This window comes from Anser anser, assembly GCF_964211835.1.
Source record: "Anser anser genome assembly, chromosome: 19".
In the NCBI taxonomy this organism is placed as follows: domain Eukaryota; kingdom Metazoa; phylum Chordata; class Aves; order Anseriformes; family Anatidae; genus Anser; species Anser anser.
In genome coordinates this window covers 11,597,582-11,618,356 of record NC_139740.1, presented here as the reverse complement: position 1 = coordinate 11,618,356, position 20,775 = coordinate 11,597,582, and the positions used below count along the sequence as shown (strand labels likewise).

Here is a 20,775-nt window from a genome sequence, read left to right as displayed (position 1 = left end):
TAAGACCATACACATATAATACAAAACTTATTTAGAAAGTGTTGAATTTCGCTCTAAACAAAGGTGGCAGTTCAAGCCTGAACCTCCTGTGGAAATACTGAGTACAAGTGTCTTGGCCATTGAGAGTTCCTGTAAAGCTGTGGTTCCTGGAGGTTTTGTGCAAAGATAGAACATCTTGCTGTAACAGGAGAGTATTTTTAAAATGGTCAGTTCATTTAGGGTTATTAAGAGGCCTGACACCGGTCTCGATAACTGTGCTTTCTTGTTCTGCTACATCATAAACGTTAAATAATTATATTTAAAACAAACAAACAAAAAACTTCTTGAAGCCGGCAAATTGAAAAATAAGCATCCCACAAATAACTTCATAAACCTCCTTTTGGTGCATTGTTGGTTGTTTCAGAGGACGGTGTTTCAAACAGGTAATGTAAGATGTCAAAAAGATGTGGATCAGGATAAGGAGTCTATATTTATGGCAAGGTGTTAGAGTTTTTGGAGATGGGGATTAAAAAGTGAGTTTGTATGTTCAGTATTATGTTCAATTGTTATTTCAAATAATATCCAAGCATCATCCTTGTTTAGTCAGACAGAGAAAGCTATTGAAAAAGCAATTGGCAAATAGGGGCTTCATTGTATATCTTTGTTTTCCTTGAAGTCCTGTTGATTAATACTTAAGACTTTCTCTCTTCATGTTGCTTTTATCGTCTGTCTAGCATCTGATCTGCAAGTGTTTGCACAGTGTTCACATAAGAGTAAGGTGGTAGAATAGGATTAAATGATGGTAGAAATGTGGAACTGTAAGTGCAGTGCTGACACTTCCAGACCATTCTTGAACATTATATTTTCCATTTGAGCTTGCACAGACGAATAAAGAATAAAACAGTCATTTTTCTAGGGTGTGTTGTGTTGTCAGTTTGGCTTGCTTTTTAGTTTGTGCTCCAGTATGCTGGTCCCTGGATCACCCATGCTTTGTACATCCTGTTTGTGTGTGTGTGTTTGTTTTTTGCTTTTGTTTGGTTGTTGTTGGATTTGTGGTGTTGTTGTTTGCTTGTTTTATTTTGTGGAGTGCTTTTTAAGAACAGACTGAGCACAGCTGAGGAGGGAGCTTGTTCACGGCCTGCTCTACACAGCAGAGATGCCCTCTGCCCACAGCAGTCCTTCAGACGTGATACTAGCAGGGACTGTACCCTCACACCGTGATGTGCTCTCATGCTGCCCTCCAGAGTATGCAACGTGCATCCTTGTTGTCACAAGTTGAGAATGATAGTCTTAATTTGGGCACTTTAAACAAGAGAAAACAAAACAAGCAAGCAAACAAACAGTTCTCAAGGCTGTTGGGATACCAAATGGGAAACCTGGGTCAAATACCATGCAGTGTGGGCATGGCCAATACACTTCAGAGATATCAGAGAGAACTTGCTGTCAGCAGTGTGGCCAGAAACCAGCCTGACCAGTTGGCTTAACCTGTTGTGGTCATGGAAAGTGGTATAGCCAAAGCAGCATTTGTTCATTTGGCATGCTTCTTAGGATGTGTCCCTAGTTAGCAGGAGCTGCTGGGTCATGCATTAAACCTAGAAAAAACACAGCTTGTCAGGTTACAGCAGAGACTGTTAGAACACATCTGTATGTTCTGCTTTACGCTGTTACCGTCAGAAAGGTTTCCTCAGTCATGGCTGTGTTTGAATTTGATGCATGCTTGGTAGGACTGCAGAGACTCCTGTCTCTTCTGTTGAAATTGTCATTATTAATCTCCTTACGTCTTAATATTTCTTCACTAACACAATATTGTTGAATGAGTCGATGAGCCTGAGTAGAACTAGGTAATTCTACTGCAGTTATGTGGTGCGAAAATACTGTTTAAAAATTAGTAACAAAATAGAATAAGATATAAATGTACTCTCAGTACTTTTAATGATAAATCCACTTAAATGAAGAAGCTATGCGAGATTGAAAAACAAGATTCAAATGTAAACGATACCTTCAGAGGATAATAACGTTACAAATCAAGTGCACAGTGGTCATGACTTTATAATCTGGGTCAGTGAGCAAGGGGATCTCTATCTTAAAATCCTAAGGTTATCTTCAAAGGGGGGAAAGAAAAGGGGACTCATGTGAGTAGTGGAGGCAAAGGGCACCTGAACTGTGTCTTAATCTTGCAGCTGTCTTCTGTGCCACCATTTTATTTCTGATGTGGCGGTGCAGAAAAAATGAATCCTTACTCATTACAAAATGAAGCTGTACACAAATTTTGGTCCTCACATAGGCAAAGAGGAGGTAATTGCCTTTGTTTAGTTTCATTTTTCTGTGTGTATTGCTTGCCAAACCTTGCCTACATGCAGCAGTGTGAACTTGTGTGGGTTTGTTGCAGAATAAATACATCATCTAAGATTTCATTTTGTTTGAAATTAAATTTAAGGTGTCTCTCACTCTAAGAAGGTGCATAGTAATATTAGTGTTCATGGAAGACAAGAAGTAAATAACAATAAGGAATAAGGCAACCAGGTGCTGCAGGGCTCCCTGGGCTGGTCTGTTAAGGGCCCAAAATTTAAGCTTCAAAACATGTTGTTGAAAGTTTGGTGTCTCTGGCAAAAGTTACCAGTACTATTACATCTGTTTGCAACTTTGTGATCTGGATGAATGTCTGGTTGTGTCTAGATTCAGGTCTCTGAGTTTTTCACTTTACATGTAAACATGGCTTTGTTGTCCAGAGGTAGAGTAGTGCCACTTCAAGAAATATGTGCCACAGCACATACTTAGTTCTTAAATAATCACTTTGTTGTTAAAAGCAAACCAAAAGCTCTTTTAAAAGCAAAAAAAAAAAAAAAAAGTGGTTAATTTCTGCCTGATTTTGTGTGTGTGTGTGTAGAATTTCATGTGCACACAAAATACATAGTAAGGAGTCAAAACTACAAAGAATTTCTTGTTTTAAAGCCTCCAACGGGCAGTTCTCCCTTCCTGTTAGCAGTACACACCTGGTGCTAGCACTGTCCCGCTTGCTGCTGGAGCCATTCTGCATGAGGTGCTACCAGGGCAGCTTGTTACGTTACAGTCTGCTTCGTACAGGGAAAACCTAATGACAGTTTGAGTTAGCTTCTTTTCCTGCCTTGTGTTCATGTTCTTCAAGGTAGCTTTCTGAAGTAGTGTGTAGAGAATTACGTGTGTGAAAACGTGTTGTTGCTGTATAACTTTGATTGGTGGGAAGGAAAAAATATCCAGAACGTGGTTCAGTTTAGTCCTTCAAATTTTACTGCTTCTCTTTCAGCTGTAACTGTAATTCACACGCAGGTGTAATATCTTTAATAATTCTTTTATTATCTTAATAGTAAGTCTTCAGTCCAGAGACCGAATAGGCACAGGAGGACAAGTTGTGGATTGCAGTCGTTTATTTGATAACGATTTGCCAGATGGGTAAGCTGACTCCACTGTCAATACAAATACAGCTCACACAACAGACTTCTGCAGTAATGAGAAGTCAAAGTAAAAATAGGTTAATTTATTTTTGTTCTACATTTTTAAATTTAGGAACAGGCGATATGCCAGCCAGGCTACGCGGAGTGTTTAAGAGTTTGACCCTTGTCTCTTTTTTTTTGAAAGTGGGAGGTGGCATATAAACATAAATGCAGTTTTAAAATATACTTTTTTCCACGTTATAGAATTGATAAGCTACTATAATCTTAAGTCACTGACAGCTGACCAGCTACGTCCATATAGTAGTTTTGTAGCAATGTAGTGATCGCACAAGCCTGGCCATCTTCTACAGAGCTGTGTAAAAATGGATCACTTTTTTCTTCCATGTAAATTGTGGTGAATAAAACATGATTGGAAGAGCTAATGGAGCCTGAGTTCTTGCTGTATTTACCTGCCAAATGCTGGGTTTGGGATTTTGATTTATCCCTGTGAGAGTTAATGACATCATTAACACCTAGCAAAAAGTTTTGCAAATACAGAAAAATGCTTTATTTTAGGTTGTGGTGCTGTCATCAACTTTTTCAGAGCAAACATAGAACCTTTGAATGTGATTCTTTGCAGGTAAATACAAGACAAACTGATAATTCAGGTGATGAGCTTTAAAATGTAAATTATCATGTAAGTCCTAAACAGCGTTCTTTTTTTAGTTTAGAGTCTGAGGAAGTCACGAGTGTTCTTGAAAATGCTTTTGAATTTTCACTTTAAAATGTTAATTGTGTAAATATTGCTTATATAATTGTGTAACTGCACAGTCGTATTGTCTCATGTATTTTGAAGTGCAAAAATAGTAATAAAAAAATCTTGTTATTTGAAGGTGACTTTTTTAGTGAAGCAAGTATTGGTAAAAACACTACAAGAGGACTTATAAGGACAAAGTTAAATTTAGAAAAACTAAACACGATGTTGTCAAAAAGTTTCTTTTTATGGTTAATTGGATTTAATTAGAATTCAAAGATTTATTGAACGTGGTATGATATTTTTAATGATATGCCTAGTTCCAAGGGAGAGAAGCATGTAAAATTAATTGAGAGTTGAACTTTCAGTTGTTTCCTGTTACCTTGTTCAGCTAATATGATTCATAATAGTGTACGTCTTCCTGAGTTGGCATTTATGTTGGAAACATTTAGTGCCCTGGTTTCCTGGAAATACCACTCATTGCCTTATCTCTCAATGTCTGAATTCTAGGTGGGAGGAACGGAGGACTGCTTCTGGAAGGATCCAGTATTTAAATCATATTACACGAACAACTCAGTGGGAACGACCAACACGGTAAGAAATTGTTCAGGAGACCGTGCGTGTGGTGAAGTCTGTTTGCTGACCAGGAGCACTGACCGCAAGGGAGTCTGTGTCTCTACCAGGAAGTATTCAGCATTCCTCAGAGTCCCTGTACAAACGCTGTGTGCTTTTCTTTTCTAGCATCTTACTCCTTCGTCCTGTCCAGTATTTAATTCAGAATAATCCTTCTGACTAGATTTTCTTCTACCTGAATACTAGCATCGTTCTCCTGTAAAGCTGCTATGGTAGAACCATATAAATACAGCCATTACAGTGTGGAGACATTGTAAGAGGTGAATAAAGAGATCGTGAGCTATGTCTCATAGCTATGTGCATGTTATGATGGTGTAATGCAGAACGTTAAAAACTGTTTGTTACAGAACACGTTTTAAAATCATTACAATCACCTGCTCTAATAACCAAAAATGTGCATTGCAAAGCATTTCTTCAAACCAGTTTTGCTGTTACCTGAACTGTAGACAGTGTCAGTGTGTGTTTTTCACTCTTCTGCAGACTGTCTCTGCCTATCAGCTCTCTCTTGCACCCTCAATAAATATTATTCCAGTCTCTGTATGTAACCATATTTGACATAAAATAATGTAAACTGTTAATGCTGCCAGCTCTGATATATATTAGCAGTTTTAAAGTGACTGAATGTACTGAACAGCTTTTTAATGTCTGTCTATTCTTTTCTGGTATGTTAAAACCCCTATTCTAAGCACTAGACATGTTCACAATAGAAAAATAAATACAAAATACATAACTTGGTTAGGGGGGTTTCCTGCATTCTTATCAATCCCTCTAACCCATTTTACGTCCTTTTAAAAGCAGCACTGAGATATGAAACCATAACATTCAATGTTTCCTCTTCCTGTCAAGCTCTCAAGAACAACTGTTTCTATCTCACTTAGCCCGTTTTCACCATCCTCGCCTAATAACCTTCCTTAAAGGTTAAAAGGAATAATGAGACATTATAGCTTCTTCAGCCATATGAAGGCAAGTGAGAAATTTTGAACTATATGCTGCTCATAAAATAATAGTTTCACTCTCAGTTTTTTACTCTTGTTTTTTTTTTTTAGGGTGGGAACTGCTCACATGAGCATTTGATATGATCTTGATCCTGCAGCATCATGCACTAAAGTGTCAGGTCAGACCCTAGCACAGATGAGGAGGTTTAGTGATCGCTCTGGGATGAACAGAACAGCTCAGAACAGCAGCTTTCTGCCCATTGTCAGGGCATCTTGCTCCACGGGTAACTGTGACAGAAGCTTCTGGTAGAGAAAGCACATAATTTTCACATTTTTCCCAACAGGCCAGCATCTGAATACTCCAGTCCAGGCAGACCGCTGAGCTGTTTTGTGGATGAGAACACTCCAATTACGGGAACAAACGGTGCAACATGCGGGCAGTCATCAGATCCCCGGCTGGCAGAGAGGAGAGTCAGGTCACAGAGGCACAGGAATTACATGAGCAGGACACACTTGCACACTCCTCCTGATTTACCTGAAGGCTATGGTATGTAAATTAATTTATTGTACGTCTCCTGGGGAGCAGGAAAAATGGGTTACATCTCATCATATATTAAATGCTTTTGATTACTTAGTTTGGGGAAAGCAGTCTTTGCGAGTTTTTGTATTACATGTTTTGTTCTTATAGTTATTAATTTGTCTTGATTTCACAGAGCAAAGGACGACTCAGCAAGGTCAGGTCTATTTTCTGCATACTCAGACTGGTGTTAGCACGTGGCACGATCCAAGAGTGCCTAGGTAAGAAAATGATGAAAGTATCCTTAAGGTGTCAAATTAAAATAGTTTAACCAGTGCTCTTCTAATAGTTGTCTCCATAGTATTTGATATATAGATATTTACTGTTGGACCCTAAAAAACTCATTTTAACAAGTCATTCATCAAAATGAATTCGTCTATTTTCCTCACTTCTTCAGATTATTACTTTAATGCAATGGAGAATCAAGAAACAAACTACAGTGATGTAGAAATTTTTATTTTTTTTTAAATTCAGTCTCTGAAATTAACAAGACCTGAGAAACTGGCAATATAAGTTTATGAGGAACAAATTGTGTGACAAATGTGATAGTAAAATGTGATCATTTTAGATAGGGAGCAGACAAAGGAGAAAACTTTGGAAAATCTAGTGGGTGCCATGTATATTTAAGATGCAGCATTTGTACTGAACGGCACTCATCTTTAAAAATTCACTTAAATTTACTTGGCTGTGAGAATTATTGTCCAGTGTTCAGACTACCAAATATAATTAACTCAAGGAATGGGAAATGTAGTCCATTTTGAAGAAATTAATTGGAGACGCTGGGTCATAAAAAGCCTGGAAGCTGAAATGGTGAGCGATGTTCAAAGTGCTGGGATTTTTTTTTTAAAGAAAAAAAACAAACAACCCAACCAACTGAAACAAGATAGAACAACAACAAATCTTTTTTTCCACTTGGGTATAGTAGCAAATATCTAAAACTACCCTGGCTTTTTTACAGCTTTTTTCCCTTTACAGAGCAGAAAAGGGAAAGAGCACATGATTATTTCTGATGTATATGAAAGGAAAGAAAGAAAACGTGGGAATTATTGTTAGTTTCTGATTTTCTTTACAATACCATCCTGAGATTTTAGAAGACAATAATTTTCAACAGGATTTTTTTTCTTAATGTGTGCAGTTTGGAATTGGCAGCCAGTATAGGCATTTATGAGAATTGTAAAAATTCTGTCAGTTGCTGCTGGTGTTCATTCCCATGGAAATGGATTTTGACTCTCCTGGGAAGGATAAAGTGCCTCGTAGCCATAACTTCATTGCATTTTCAAATGATTCTTCTAATTGTTTTTAGTAGTCCTTCTGTGTTACAAAATTATCCTTTGTTATGATGCATTATCTGAAACATGAGAGTGAAATAGAGTTGGCAGTTGTGTATTAGGAAGTATTTGTTCACATGATTTACATATTATATAAAACTAGAAACTAGACCTCTCTAAAAAAAAAAAGTCATATTAAAAAATGAAGAAAGTTAAGTTTCCTCAAGTTTGTTTTGTAATGATTTTGTACAAAATCCAAGTTAGGACTGCTTTTAGGTGTGGCAACAGAAACTGTGTGAGTGTCTCTGAGAACAAAATTTGGCTGCTTGCATGTACCAGCCACGATGACAGGACAGAGCTTATGTCATTTCTAAGAAACATTGTATTTTATGCTAATATGCCACAGTCATTTCGCTAGTAAAAATAAAGCCTACAGTTCAGCAGCGCTGTGTGTATGGGTAATATCAGCAGAAGCTCATTTCTAGAGCCTGTATTTCCTTTAGTAGCTGTTAAGCTTTTTGAGTCCCTGTAGAGTGCATCTTTTCAGGCTCTATGTCCCTCAGCTCTTTCCTCCCATCAGCTCTAATGGTACCACGTGATATGAAGACTTGCACCTTCAAAAATAAGGCTCTTGACAGGGTGAGGTATCCAAGGTGTGAATCGCATACATTTATTGACGTTTGAAAAACTAACACTTGTCTTCAGTGAGCCTCTGAAACAAATCTGCGTAATCCTAATTTCAGCAGAATTTTCTTGAGACCAGTTAAGGTTTCTCTGCATTGCTCAGTGCAGAGCTGAGTCATTGTTCTTTTTTTTTCTTTAATAATTTGTTAGAGACCTGTTTGCTTCCCACTAGCACTTGGGGTTTGGGAGCAAAAATCAGCTGTGGCCTACATGCATATTCCATGCATAATTCTTCATGGAAAGTGTAACTCTTCAGAAATATACTTTTGTTTTGTAGGAGTTTTTAAAGTGTGATTCAGAGTTCCTTACATGACTAATGTTGTTTTAAAAACGTTTTCTGTCAGAATTGGTGTAGAACTGCAATTCCATTCTGGCAAATATGGCAGTGGCCTTTATTTTTGTTTTAAGCCTCTATTAATTTAACATCTGAAGTTAGTTTGTAAAAATGAAGGTTATTTGATAAGAATTTTTTTCCCCGCGGCATGTGTTCTGGGGTGTGTGTTTTTTCTTTGGTGGGCTTGCACCTAGGGAGCAGAGATTCCAGCTGAACAGATCAAGTTTCTGAAACAATACATTTTCTCAGACTTCATGGAATTGTTCTGTTACATTTACGCTTGTTTGGCTCAGAGGCCAAATGCTGAGGTATTTTTCATTTTATATTTGTTTTCACAGGGATCTTAGCAACATCAATTGTGAAGAGCTTGGTCCCCTGCCTCCTGGATGGGAGATCCGAAATACAGCAACAGGCAGAGTTTATTTTGTTGACCATAACAACAGGACAACGCAGTTTACGGACCCACGGCTTTCTGCTAACTTGCATTTAGTATTAAAGTAAGTCTAAAGTCTCCAGCACATGTTGAATGTAATAGAGGAAGGAAAGTGACTCTTAAGGGGTACTAGATTTTATATCAAGTTGTATTCTGCCATTCAGTAGTATTTGAAGCACAGCAGCAACAAAACAAAACAAAGCAAAAAAGTGAAACAAAAACAAAAACAAAAACAAAAACAAAAAAACAAAAACAACCACCCTCTAGCAGCATTTAGACAGGAATGTGGCTATTGTGATGCCAGGAGTCGGGGCCGGGAGGGAGGGGGGAAGCAAGTGCCTTCCCATGCAAAAGACTGGCCTGTGGAATTCATTCCAACAGCGAGACAGACACTTTCTTTCCTTTTCTTTTTGCTTTGTACTACTTTCAGTGATGGAGTGCTTGTTTTAAAAATATCAGATTGCATTCAATACCCAATTGAGTTAGGCAAGGGTACAGAAGTGCCCAACTATTTTTCTGAGAGAAAGAGAAGTAATTCAGCCCCTACATTCAGTTTTAGAGTGTAAGACGAGTTGAGATGTTCTCAAAAATAAGACACCAATAATTTAAATTGGATTTGTTACCACTAAAAACAAAACAAAAACAAAAAACAAACAAAAAAAAACCTATTTCCTCTGCATTAGTGCAGATATCACATTTTAGTATCACAATTTTAAAAAGAGAAAGGGAAACTCAAAAGGATTCTGGCTGTTGTTTTCATTCCCAAGTACTCACTTCATCCTGACGAACTCTACTGAAAATGGAAACCAAAATGTGAACAAACGTTTCTGTTTTGCCTCGACATGGCTATCAGTTTGTCCGAGCTCTGTGGGAATTTGCTTCTATTGTTTCTCCTATTAACACCTTTTAATACTCTTGGGAAACACCTGTAAACTATTAAGTGGGTGTTAAGTGGAAGGAACAAATAAAGAACTGGTAAGATAGAAAGTAATGTGCGGCCCTGGGCAAGGAATAAGTGTGAGGAATAGTCATTTTAAGGAAGTGAATCCTTGGGAAGAGAAGCTGAAGCAAACAATAATGGCAGCAAGCACTGAAAAGACAAAACCGAGGAATAAAGTAATATCCAGGAGTTGCATGTAGCTTTGTGCATAAAAGTTGGCTAGCCTTTGCCCAATACCCATTTGAAGTTACTAGCCGAAGAGGGAGGCAAGTCTAAATATTGACAAATATTTATTTGTTTAGAAAGTCATTGTTTTTATTTTTGTATATTACAGAGCATTAGTAAAAGTTCCCATCATCCAGAGAGTTAATGAGATTTAGATACGTTAACCAAGAAAAACTTCAGACCCTCTTAACTACAACAATGTAATTCCTAACTAGAACATTTAGTTAACTGGTCTATATTTGAAAAAACTGTCCTTCACAGGTATATTTATTTTTAAATGGTAGTAGGCACATAGTGGCTAGGTCAACATGTGTTGTGAAGGACAATACATAGGTAGCTTTTCATCTAAAAAAATCCACTTTGGCTTTCAAGTTCCAGAACCATTTTGCATTTTTTTAAACTTAAGCACACTGTAGTAGTTCTTTTTCATTTGTACATCTGTCTTTCATTAGGGAAGGATTTCAGAAATTCAACCAACAGTGTCATCAGCAAAATCTGCTGCCTGATAAATCTTTTCTGGTGTTTATTCTTTTATTGCACAAAACGGGATATGTGAAAAAATGAAACCCACCTCATCATTTGTTCTTTAAAAAAACAAGAACAGAAAAAAAACCAAACAGGCAATATGCTTCAGGCTTGTAATTTTTAAAATTATCTGAGAAATAAGTTTAGTGTTTGGGTGGAACGGGTGTGATAGTTCTAGGCTCAAAATTGTAATAAAGATTTTATGTTCGGTAATACTGACTTCTGTTGGGCTGAATAAAGAAATTTGTTCTTTCAGTGGTGACATTAGAAGTTATGAAAATAATCAAAGTTGTTAACCAATTCCGTTTTTAAAATATTGGCCAAGAGTTCATGTTAGGTTTTGATAGTTATGGTACCTGAAAAGTAGTTAGCTATGTCCTCAAAACACAGTATGCAATCAAGCATATTCATTCAGCTGTGAAAACAAACTTAAGAAATTATTTAATTACTTCAAGTACTGCAGATTGTTTAGCTAATACTACACTGATTATTTTTAGTCTAATATGGAGGATGGCATTTTATTTTTCTTCTTCTAGTGCTGCTTTATTTTAATTTGGTTTAATTTGATGCACAGATCTTAAATTCATGCTCATTTCAGAGACTGCATTTTGTTTGACTAACTAGTTTTATGTCTAGGATACTGTGTTTTTATACTAAAAGAGTATACACAAAGGCAGTATGAATGTATGCTCACTTCAGTATGTAATTATGACCTTCTCTGGTAGGCATATATGAGGGATATTTTCACAAGATTGTCCTTATGGAATCAGAAAATGCAGAAGGCACAATAACATTTGCTGGTTGGACTAGATCTTGGAGGTCTTTCCTCAGCCTTAATGGTTGTATGATTCTATGATTTCTGCTTTGATTTGTGTATCAATTAAATACACTTTTACTTGTGATTAGCTCTAAATAAGAATCTCACTTAAAAGTATCATGCAGGTAGCACAAATAACGTTGAACCGTACTCTGGAACCACATCAAGTTGGTGAAAGCCTGCTGGAAATGAATTTTGGTTGGCCAGGAGAGCTTTCTAGTAGACATTGCTTCAAAACAGGCAACAGACTGAAAATGTAAAATATATTAAAGTTGTGTGTGGTCCTATCTAATATTTTTGGTCCCTTATGTTGCAAAAAACAATATATATTCCAATGAAAAAAATTCTAAATTGTGACCTTTCCTATTTATCCAATAAATTTAGGGTATTATCATGTATCCCACACTGAGAGGTGTTGTTGTTATTGTTGTTATTATTTTTTACCCACGGTTTATGTAAAATACAACTTTTATCCTGGCTTGTTTGGAGACGTCATACTGAAATACAAAAATATCCACTCACTGTCTACAAGAAATGACACAAGGGAGGGCATCTCTGCTCAAGATAAATTTTCTTTCTCTAGTAAGAACTTAGATTTACAAAATCTCTTAGAATTGCTAGTAAAAATACTTGTTTATCTGTGCCAATTAGTTACATGTGAACTCCCCACATTCCTGTGGTCCAGACTAGGCCAGGTACAAGGGACAAGGTCCTTGCCAAGCTGCCAGTACAAACATCTTTTTGTAAGCTTACTCTTTTTCAGACAAGCCATTTAAAACAGACTATGGTATTGACTGTAGATTAGAGGCATAGTGTTTGGCAGACCCCTGAATTTTAAAATGGAGGAAGGCAAAACATGCAAGGGAAATATGGAAATGGTATCTGAGAAATTCAGTGTCAGCAGCTTAGTAGTAAAATTGTATGGCTAATACCTTATTATATAGTGCTGTAACCTTTTACATACTTTGTAGAGTAGTACTAATAGAAATAACAAACCCTAAAAACAACTGATAGTTGCCAAGATAGACAGAAACATATGTCTTTAGTCAGGATAAAATCTCTCTGAATTTATTTTTTACTGGACCAGAATGTTTTTAGTGTAATCACAGTAATAATCATAGTAAAATGTAAGTAGTTCAGTTACAAAAACTTAACCTTTAAGAAACATCTGAAGAAAACAGGGGACGTATGACTGGAATACCTGCAAACAGCTGTGTTTGTTTCTAGCCGCCAGAATCAACTTAAAGATCAGCAGCACCAGCAGCAGCAGCAGGTAGTGTCCCTGTGTCAGCTTCCAGATGAGGCAGAGTGTCTCACTGTGCCAAGGTACAAGCGAGACCTGGTGCAGAAACTCAAGATCCTGAGGCAAGAGCTGTCACAGCAGCAACCTCAAGCTGGCCATTGTCGTATTGAGGTCTCCAGGGAAGAGATTTTTGAGGTAATTTGAGAACTTGACCTATTTATTAACATTGAGGGAAGGGGAGGAGGGTTATCCGTAAGTGTCTGAAGAAGTCATTCAGGTAGATGAAATGTTGAAGCCTGGAGTTAAAGCTGAAATTTTATAAATTTTATCTGTGGTATATGGGGACAGGAAGCATTTTGCGTGTGCGATCAGAACAGTTGTGTATGTAAAGTAGAAGTATTTACCCTGTGAAGAAGAAGAAAAAGGAGGAAAGCTTTCCCTGTGATTGGAAGTGGACGCTTTCCTCACTTCTTTCACCACTATAAGACAGTGTCTCTTACAGAGGGGATGTTGCAATCTGAAAACTAAACAATCTGAAAAGATCTTTGATGTTTTTGTAAGTTAAATAAAAAGACTATTGAATAATATTCATCTTTGGAGTTAAAATTGCTTAGCACCTATCTCAGTTCTGGCTGATATTTTTGCAGAATCAGACATATTTTATGCATTCAGTAGGCTTCTGAATGACCAAAGATGTCTGCATTGAGTCATTTACGTTTTATTTTGTGAGATTGCTCAGCAGAATAATTCTGCTGAATTGATGAAATGCAATTATAATACACTGACTTTTTCTGAAGAACAGTATGTCTTGAGAATTTAATCAGCCATCCCACCCGTCCCTGTTGCATTTTTATCCCACCTACAAACATGATAGCCCGCTGTGTTGTCACCGTTTTTACAGCCAGGAAAGATTTGTGTTGGCCTTCCCTTTGGAGACTGTCAAGTCACTTCATAATCAACTGAAAAAGAAGGGGGGGGGGGGGGGGGGGGAAATGCTGCTGTACAGCAGTGAAAATTATCATTTTCATTATTATGAATTTTTATTTTATTTTTTTGAAAACAAAAATTTACTGACACAGATTTGGGGGGGGTAAAGTTATGTTAGAATGATATAAAATATTATGATCACTGTACACCCCTGGAAGTTTAGAGGTGGTTCTTCTCTCATATCTGTTTTATTTGACAAGCATTATCACATTTATAGAAAACTGTGTAGCAGTCTGTGATCGGAGGAACGGTGGTTAGTATCTAGGAAAATAGTATCCCCCTTGGACCTAGAATCTGAGACTCCCTTCATTTCTAATAAACGGTAGTAGCTTCTTCGTGTCTGTAAATAGCAGTTAATAAAAGAATGTGTTGTGTATTTACAGGAATCCTACAGGCAAGTCATGAAGATGAGGCCAAAAGACCTGTGGAAACGATTAATGATAAAATTCCGTGGGGAGGAAGGCCTTGATTATGGAGGTGTTGCCAGGTAAACAGTGCATCCTCTGTCTCTTCCCGCAGCCTCACCAGCTACACTGCTCTGAATCCAAGACTAGACTTTTAACAGCCCTGTTTGTTTTTTTTTAAATATATATATATATTTATTTCAGTAACAGATTATTCTTCTGACATGCATATATTTTTCAGATAATCTTTGTAAAGGCAAAATGTGTCAAAAAACACTAATTCCTTGTAAATAAATCAAAATGCATGTTACAGATTGCATCAGAGGCTTATCACATATGTGAGACGCGCTTTTGATATCTATCAAAATTACACTATTTGTTTTTGATTAGTAAAGCCTTTGGTATCTGAGAATTTACACCACTAAACACTCAACTTTACAGCAGAGTTTTGATCAAAAATATGCTTTATTGCAAGTTACCACTACTGTTTGAAGCAATATCTTAAGAACTAGCAGTTGGAAGGCAGCTAAAATCTGTCAGTTGTCTGTGAGGTTGTTCTTGACTTTTTTATAAAAAGGAACTTTTTTTAATTGTATGAAGAGATCCTTCGTATATTAAACCTATTCTAGGAATTCTATTGGCTGTCAGGAGCTGCGCAGTAACTGAATCAGTAAAAAATAATTCTGACTTCAGCCTTATCTAAACATGTTCATAGCCAACTTCATTTTGAAAAGATTGAAGATATTCTTAGTATATGAATGCATTTGTCTAAAGTACACTATAAATTATTATTTTTCTTCAGGGAGTGGCTCTACCTATTGTCACATGAAATGTTGAATCCATATTACGGTCTCTTCCAATATTCCCGAGATGATATCTATACACTGCAAATCAACCCAGACTCTGCAGTTAACCCGGTATGACTGGCAACAGGAGTTTTGTGACCTAGAAATTAAATACGTGCAGAGAATGTTCTAGACTTAAGAATCTAATTCTCGCATTAGTATTACTAGAGACTGAATTTGTGCGATATGATAATTTATTTTTAGAACTGATCAAAGAAACCTCCCAAATGTGTTCTTAATTTTCTTTAAGATGTCGATTTATGTTTCTTTTGGGATAAATTAAGTTTGTTTTGATTCTTAGTAGTAAGACTTCTGGACTGGAAGCAATATACTAAATGTACTGTGTACAAAAACAAAAAAGAAAAAGTTCTGGCTATGTTTTTGGGTTTGTTTTTTTTTTCGTTTTATTGAAATTTTGTTTAATATTCAGCAGGTACAATCTAGCAGTCTTGTTTAGCTGAATGACTTAGTCTCTTTCAATTCTAGGAACACTTATCATATTTCCATTTTGTTGGACGGATAATGGGGATGGCTGTATTTCACGGACACTATATTGACGGGGGCTTCACGTTGCCTTTCTATAAGCAGTTGCTAGGAAAGCCAATTACTTTGGATGATATGGAATTGGTTGACCCTGATCTTCATAACAGCTTAGTTTGGATACTGTATGTACTGTGCGTTATATTTTACAATGTTAGATTTCTTTCTGTTTAACACATGATATATGTCCCTAAATCCTGTTGAAAAGAGATGAGGTATATTTTGATCTCCTGCTCAGGCAGATTTAAGAAACGTCTTTCTTACACGCACAATTTGTCTTCTTTAAAGGCTTAACATGCTCAAAGTATTCAAATCTGGAGGGGATGAAAGATTACTGAGCTGTAAAGTATTCCGTTGTTCATAAATTTGTTAATTAATTTTGCCTATTATAAACAGCATGTTACCGAAATATAACATTGGAAGTTTGATAATTGGTTTAAAATATAACGAAAATGTGTATTCATCTCTTGCTTCGAAGCAGTAATTTTAAATGTTACTCAAAAAGTAAATTATGATGTCTGTCAAAAGTATTATGGCTGTAATATATTTGCAGAATATATTTTTGTTGAGTCATTTACTTATTTCTTTCCACCAGTGAGAATGATATCACAGGAGTCTTAGACCATACATTCTGTGTAGAACACAATGCATATGGGGAAATTATTCAACATGAACTGAAACCCAATGGCAAAAGCATCCCAGTGACAGAAGAAAACAAAAAGGAATATGTCAGGTACTTATTTGAAGTAATTGTTATGGTGTGTTTTTTTTATTCCTAAATGGTAGTGCAATAATTTTGTTGTTACATAATGCTGTTACTAAGGCCATTTTTTTGGCTGAATAAATTGCAGGTTTATTATATTTGAATACATTTTTCACAAATCCAATTTGCACTTGCTTGCAGGCTTTATGTAAACTGGCGATTTTTACGAGGAATTGAAGCTCAGTTTCTGGCTCTACAGAAAGGATTTAATGAAGTAATCCCACAACATCTGCTGAAGACATTTGATGAGAAAGAGTTAGAGGTCAGTACACTAATGTTATGTTATGTCATCAAGTGTAATAATAAAAGCCCGAGGCATTCTTTTGAGACTAAGGAACATGTGAAGTTGTATCCCCAGTGCCTTAGAGGTTTTGCAGGTGTGCTAATACAAGAAATACAGTTAGCATAAGAGGTTACCAGGTCATGCAGTCTCTGAGATGGACAGCATGCATCTTCCACTGAGAATTAGTAGAGTGCTTCTCAAGGTGACATTTCATAGCAACTGTGTAAGTGGTAGATGAGGAGACCTTCTCCTATACAAAAAAAAAAACAACCTGCTGAACCCATAGAGTGTGATCTGCAGTGACCTTGGATTATTTCACTGAGTGTTACTCCAGCAGAGGCAGTGGTGCATATTTCTCACAGTGTAGTTTCATGATATTAATTTTAAGTGCTGCCAGGAAAATGCTCTGTCACTCCTTCCCACCTTGTTCCCAGCCCCTCCAGTGTACTGCACTGACATCGGTGTCAGACAGCTATGTGGTTTTGCAGAGCTGAGTTATGCCAGACTAAACTGGCCCTGCAATATAGCGTAAGGAAAGGTGCTGTCACCAACAAATGTGCTATAAAATGTCAAGATCAGCATCCACACAGTATCATCTCAGTTCAAATCCCATAGATCTCACGCTTGTTTTAAAACTGAAATCTAATATACAGTCTGTCAGCTGCAGAGCTGAGCTTCTTGCCATATAAAATGGCCACAAGGTAAATTATTAATGCTTTCTTTTGTTCCCTGTACTAGAATGTCAGTGAGTGCTATTCCTTAATCCTGAATGTTCTCATTCAACAACAGCCAGCCATCCAGCCTGTTAATCCACAATCGTTTTGCAGACAGAGGAAGAAGTGGTGAAGGTCTGGTGTTGTTAGTCACAAGCAGACGTCTTTATAATCATATCCCTTCTGAGCTTAAGCCAATCCATTGTGGTTCGCTGTTTAGAAGTGCCAAAAGCTCATCTTCAGGGGAGAAATCTTATTTGTATTACCTGTATGGTATCACAACAATAAAATTACTTCTGGGGGTCCAGAATTGGATGAGCCAAACTGCACCCTTAGTTTTGCTCCGGAAAGAAGTACTGAATTCAAATTGGAATTATGTGCACTTTCACATATGGGGAAGAATCTGTGCTTCTAGTATTTGATTGACAGGCCAAGATGTTTTCATATAAGCTCATGAAATGTTTGAATTTTTTGTTTGAATTAAGATAATTTGAAAAACTGTGTATAAAGGTAAGGCTCTTCATAAAGAAAAATGTTGTATTTCTACATCGCCTAATATTAGTGAGAAGTTATAATTTTCCTTTGGTTTAAAATCTGTCAATTTTTCAGACTCAGTAATTCATCATTTGTCTAGCTCCAAATCTTGTTGTTGTATTAATGGTCACAGAATCATTTAGGTTGGAAAAGACCTCTAACATTGTCAAGTACAACCCCCTAGTATTACCCTAGCACTGCCAAGTCTGCCACTAAACCGTGTCCCTAAGTACCACATCTGCACTGATGTCTTTTGAATACTTCAGGGATGGTGTGACTCAACTACTTCCTTTGGGCAGCAAGCACGTTCCAATGCTGCATAAACCTTTCAGTGAAGAAACTTTTCCTATTATCCAACCTAAACCTCCCCTGGTGCAACTTGACGCCATTTCCTTTTGTCCTATCAGTTGTTGCTTAGGAGAAGAGGCCAACCTTCTCCCTGCTACAGCCTCCTTTGAGGTTGTTGTAGAGCACGGTAAGGTCTCCCCTGAGCCTCTTTTTTGTAGGCTAGATAACCCCAGTTCTCTCAACTGCTCCTCATAAGACCTCTTCTCTAGACCCTTCCCAGCTTCGTTTCCCAACGGAAGATGGATAGGTCCTAGTTCCCATCCCACTTATGAAATTATTAATTATATTTTAAATTTACAGCTCATTATTTGTGGACTTGGAAAAATCGATGTTAATGACTGGAAGGCAAATACTAGGTTAAAACACTGTACACCAGACAGCAACATTGTGAAATGGTTCTGGAAAGCTGTGGAATTCTTTGATGAAGAAAGGAGAGCGCGACTTCTCCAGTTTGTGACTGGCTCATCCAGAGTGCCTCTGCAGGGCTTCAAGGCATTGCAAGGTAATGTTTTGCCAGAAGTAACTGCAAATGCCTGTATTTGGAAACACATCATAGAAACATTAGCTAAATATAAGGCTGGTTGGCGGTAATGTGACTTTTTTCAGGGGGATTTTTAATGGTCTGATGAATAACAGTCTCAGAAATGCCCTTTTTGCCAGTTTGTTACCTTTTAAATCAGCTGCAAATGGTTCTTGTTTCAATCATGCACTTCCTTCCTTCCTTCTCTAGTAATACTTTCTGATCAGTGGAGATCTAGCAGGGTTCTCATTATGTTTTTCCTGGAAGACTGTTTTTTCATTTCTCTTCTGCAAGCCTTCATCATCTGTACAGCTCTGCGGCCAGAAGACACCAACATGGAGTGTTCTTATGTTCTGACAGCAGATGCACTTAGTAATCTGTACTGGTTTTATTGTAAGAGCAACATAGTCACAAGCATCCCAGGCAACAGAAATGATCTACTTAGTTATTGACCTGTTTTCTGAACTTCAGTCAGAGCTTTGGATCTCTGCTGCAGCAACTCTGGCTGCAACCCTTGTCGTTCTGTTAATGCACTAGTTACCCTATTTCATTCTCTCACAAGATGAGAGAAAGCAGCCCAGGGGAAACATTGACCACAAACCATTTTAATAGGTAGAAGATCCCGAGAGAACACACATTCAGTGATAATAGCTGTCAATAGCTGCCACAAACAATAGTGAGTTGCTATAGAAATCAGTTTCTTCTTCATCATCCCTTCTTCACCTGTCTTCACCTGGAAGCCCTCGTTTTTCTTTTCTTCTGTTCTTGAGCTCTAAAACGTTTGGGAGCATTAGAAGCTCAGGAATAATGACATTTTGAAGGCCCTAGTTACTTTAAGTGTTTAAATAATACTGGGGAGAGACTTGTTCAGGCAAACTGTGTAACTGTTAATGGCCTGAGAATAGCTGAAAGTAGGAATAACCTACTGCTAACGTGAATGCTGTTAGTATAGTGAAGCAAACTGCTTGGAGTATGGTAATGCCAGTTTACCTGCACTGTATATTCCAATATGACTATGCTAGTGGGAAAAAAAAAATCTGTGAAAAACAAGCCTGCTTTCCTACATATTTGAACATGGACCTTGTCAGGTTTTAGATTGGAGTTGTGTTAACACAGCAGTACGCTTTTATTTGCTTACACTCCTAGTTGACAGCAAAGAATCCCCATTAGAAAGATTCGATACTGTAGATTATATTCTTAAATGTCTGTCTGCCGAAGCAAAAATTTCAGTTTTATTAAGGCTAGGGCGTTTGTAAGCTCTTCTGGCCTTTGTCTAAAAGGCTGCTGTGTTGCAGTCTTTCGTTTAGCAGAGATTAAGGGGATTGCTACACAGTCAAGTAATTGCACAAAAATATAGAAGTTGGTATCTGTGACTCTTCTGTCCAGTTTGGCCACTACTCTACAGCTGTTATAACATGGGGACCGATAGAGTTGCGTTGTTTCCTTCTTTAGGAAGGGTGGGAAAAGTTAGATTCAGAACTGTTAGAATTATATAGTGCACAGTGTAAAACAGATATTTTATTCTGCCTTATCGATGCTTTGTTATTGTTTATCTTTAAGTGACTTAAATAACTGCATGGTTATTTTGTGGGGGTGGATGGGAAGAAACTGATATGCACTATGAGGTTTTTTTTTTCGCTAGGTGACTATGGTTTCAACTTTTTGTGCATAGTTTCTTTTTCTTGCTTTATTTACTTGTTTGTTACAGTGCAACAAAGCAATTTCATATTGTGTGATACAATAGTAATAGGGATCTTTTCTGGATGTTCAGGTGCTGCAGGCCCACGACTATTTACAATACACCAGATTGATGCCAGCACTAACAATCTGCCGAAAGCTCATACCTGGTAAGAATGCTTCAGGTCTCCGTTGTCATGTATAGATTTGCTCTCTCTATATTTTGAATGGTGTTTCTTCATTTTCTGATGTCATAAATGCTATCCATTACAGAGTAGTAAAGGTGTGAAAACCGCAAATTGATTTTGTATATGAAGTGCTGTTGGCCTCATTAAATATTGCCTTGTCATTGTTTCAACTAGGTTAAAATGAAGTATAGCAGAACTTTGCTAGGTGAGGCTTGA

The 20,775-nt window shown here is 37.2% G+C and overlaps 1 protein-coding gene across 3 annotated transcripts in view; it reads left to right on the top strand.

The window, feature by feature from the left end:
* Positions 1-20,775, top strand: part of SMURF2 (SMAD specific E3 ubiquitin protein ligase 2) — a 66,339-nt gene that overhangs the window by 40,289 nt on the left and 5,275 nt on the right. For all 3 annotated transcript variants that reach the window (XM_083805362.1, XM_083805363.1, XM_083805361.1), the window contains exons 6-18: positions 3,324-3,408; positions 4,654-4,737; positions 6,056-6,258; positions 6,425-6,509; positions 8,913-9,071; positions 12,742-12,952; positions 14,128-14,231; positions 14,951-15,065; positions 15,480-15,658; positions 16,129-16,266; positions 16,438-16,558; positions 18,475-18,676; positions 20,466-20,541. In XM_083805362.1, coding sequence (XP_083661488.1) covers positions 3,324-3,408; positions 4,654-4,737; positions 6,056-6,258; positions 6,425-6,509; positions 8,913-9,071; positions 12,742-12,952; positions 14,128-14,231; positions 14,951-15,065; positions 15,480-15,658; positions 16,129-16,266; positions 16,438-16,558; positions 18,475-18,676; positions 20,466-20,541 — 1,762 coding nt within the window. The remainder of the gene's footprint in view (positions 1-3,323; positions 3,409-4,653; positions 4,738-6,055; positions 6,259-6,424; positions 6,510-8,912; positions 9,072-12,741; positions 12,953-14,127; positions 14,232-14,950; positions 15,066-15,479; positions 15,659-16,128; positions 16,267-16,437; positions 16,559-18,474; positions 18,677-20,465; positions 20,542-20,775) is intronic.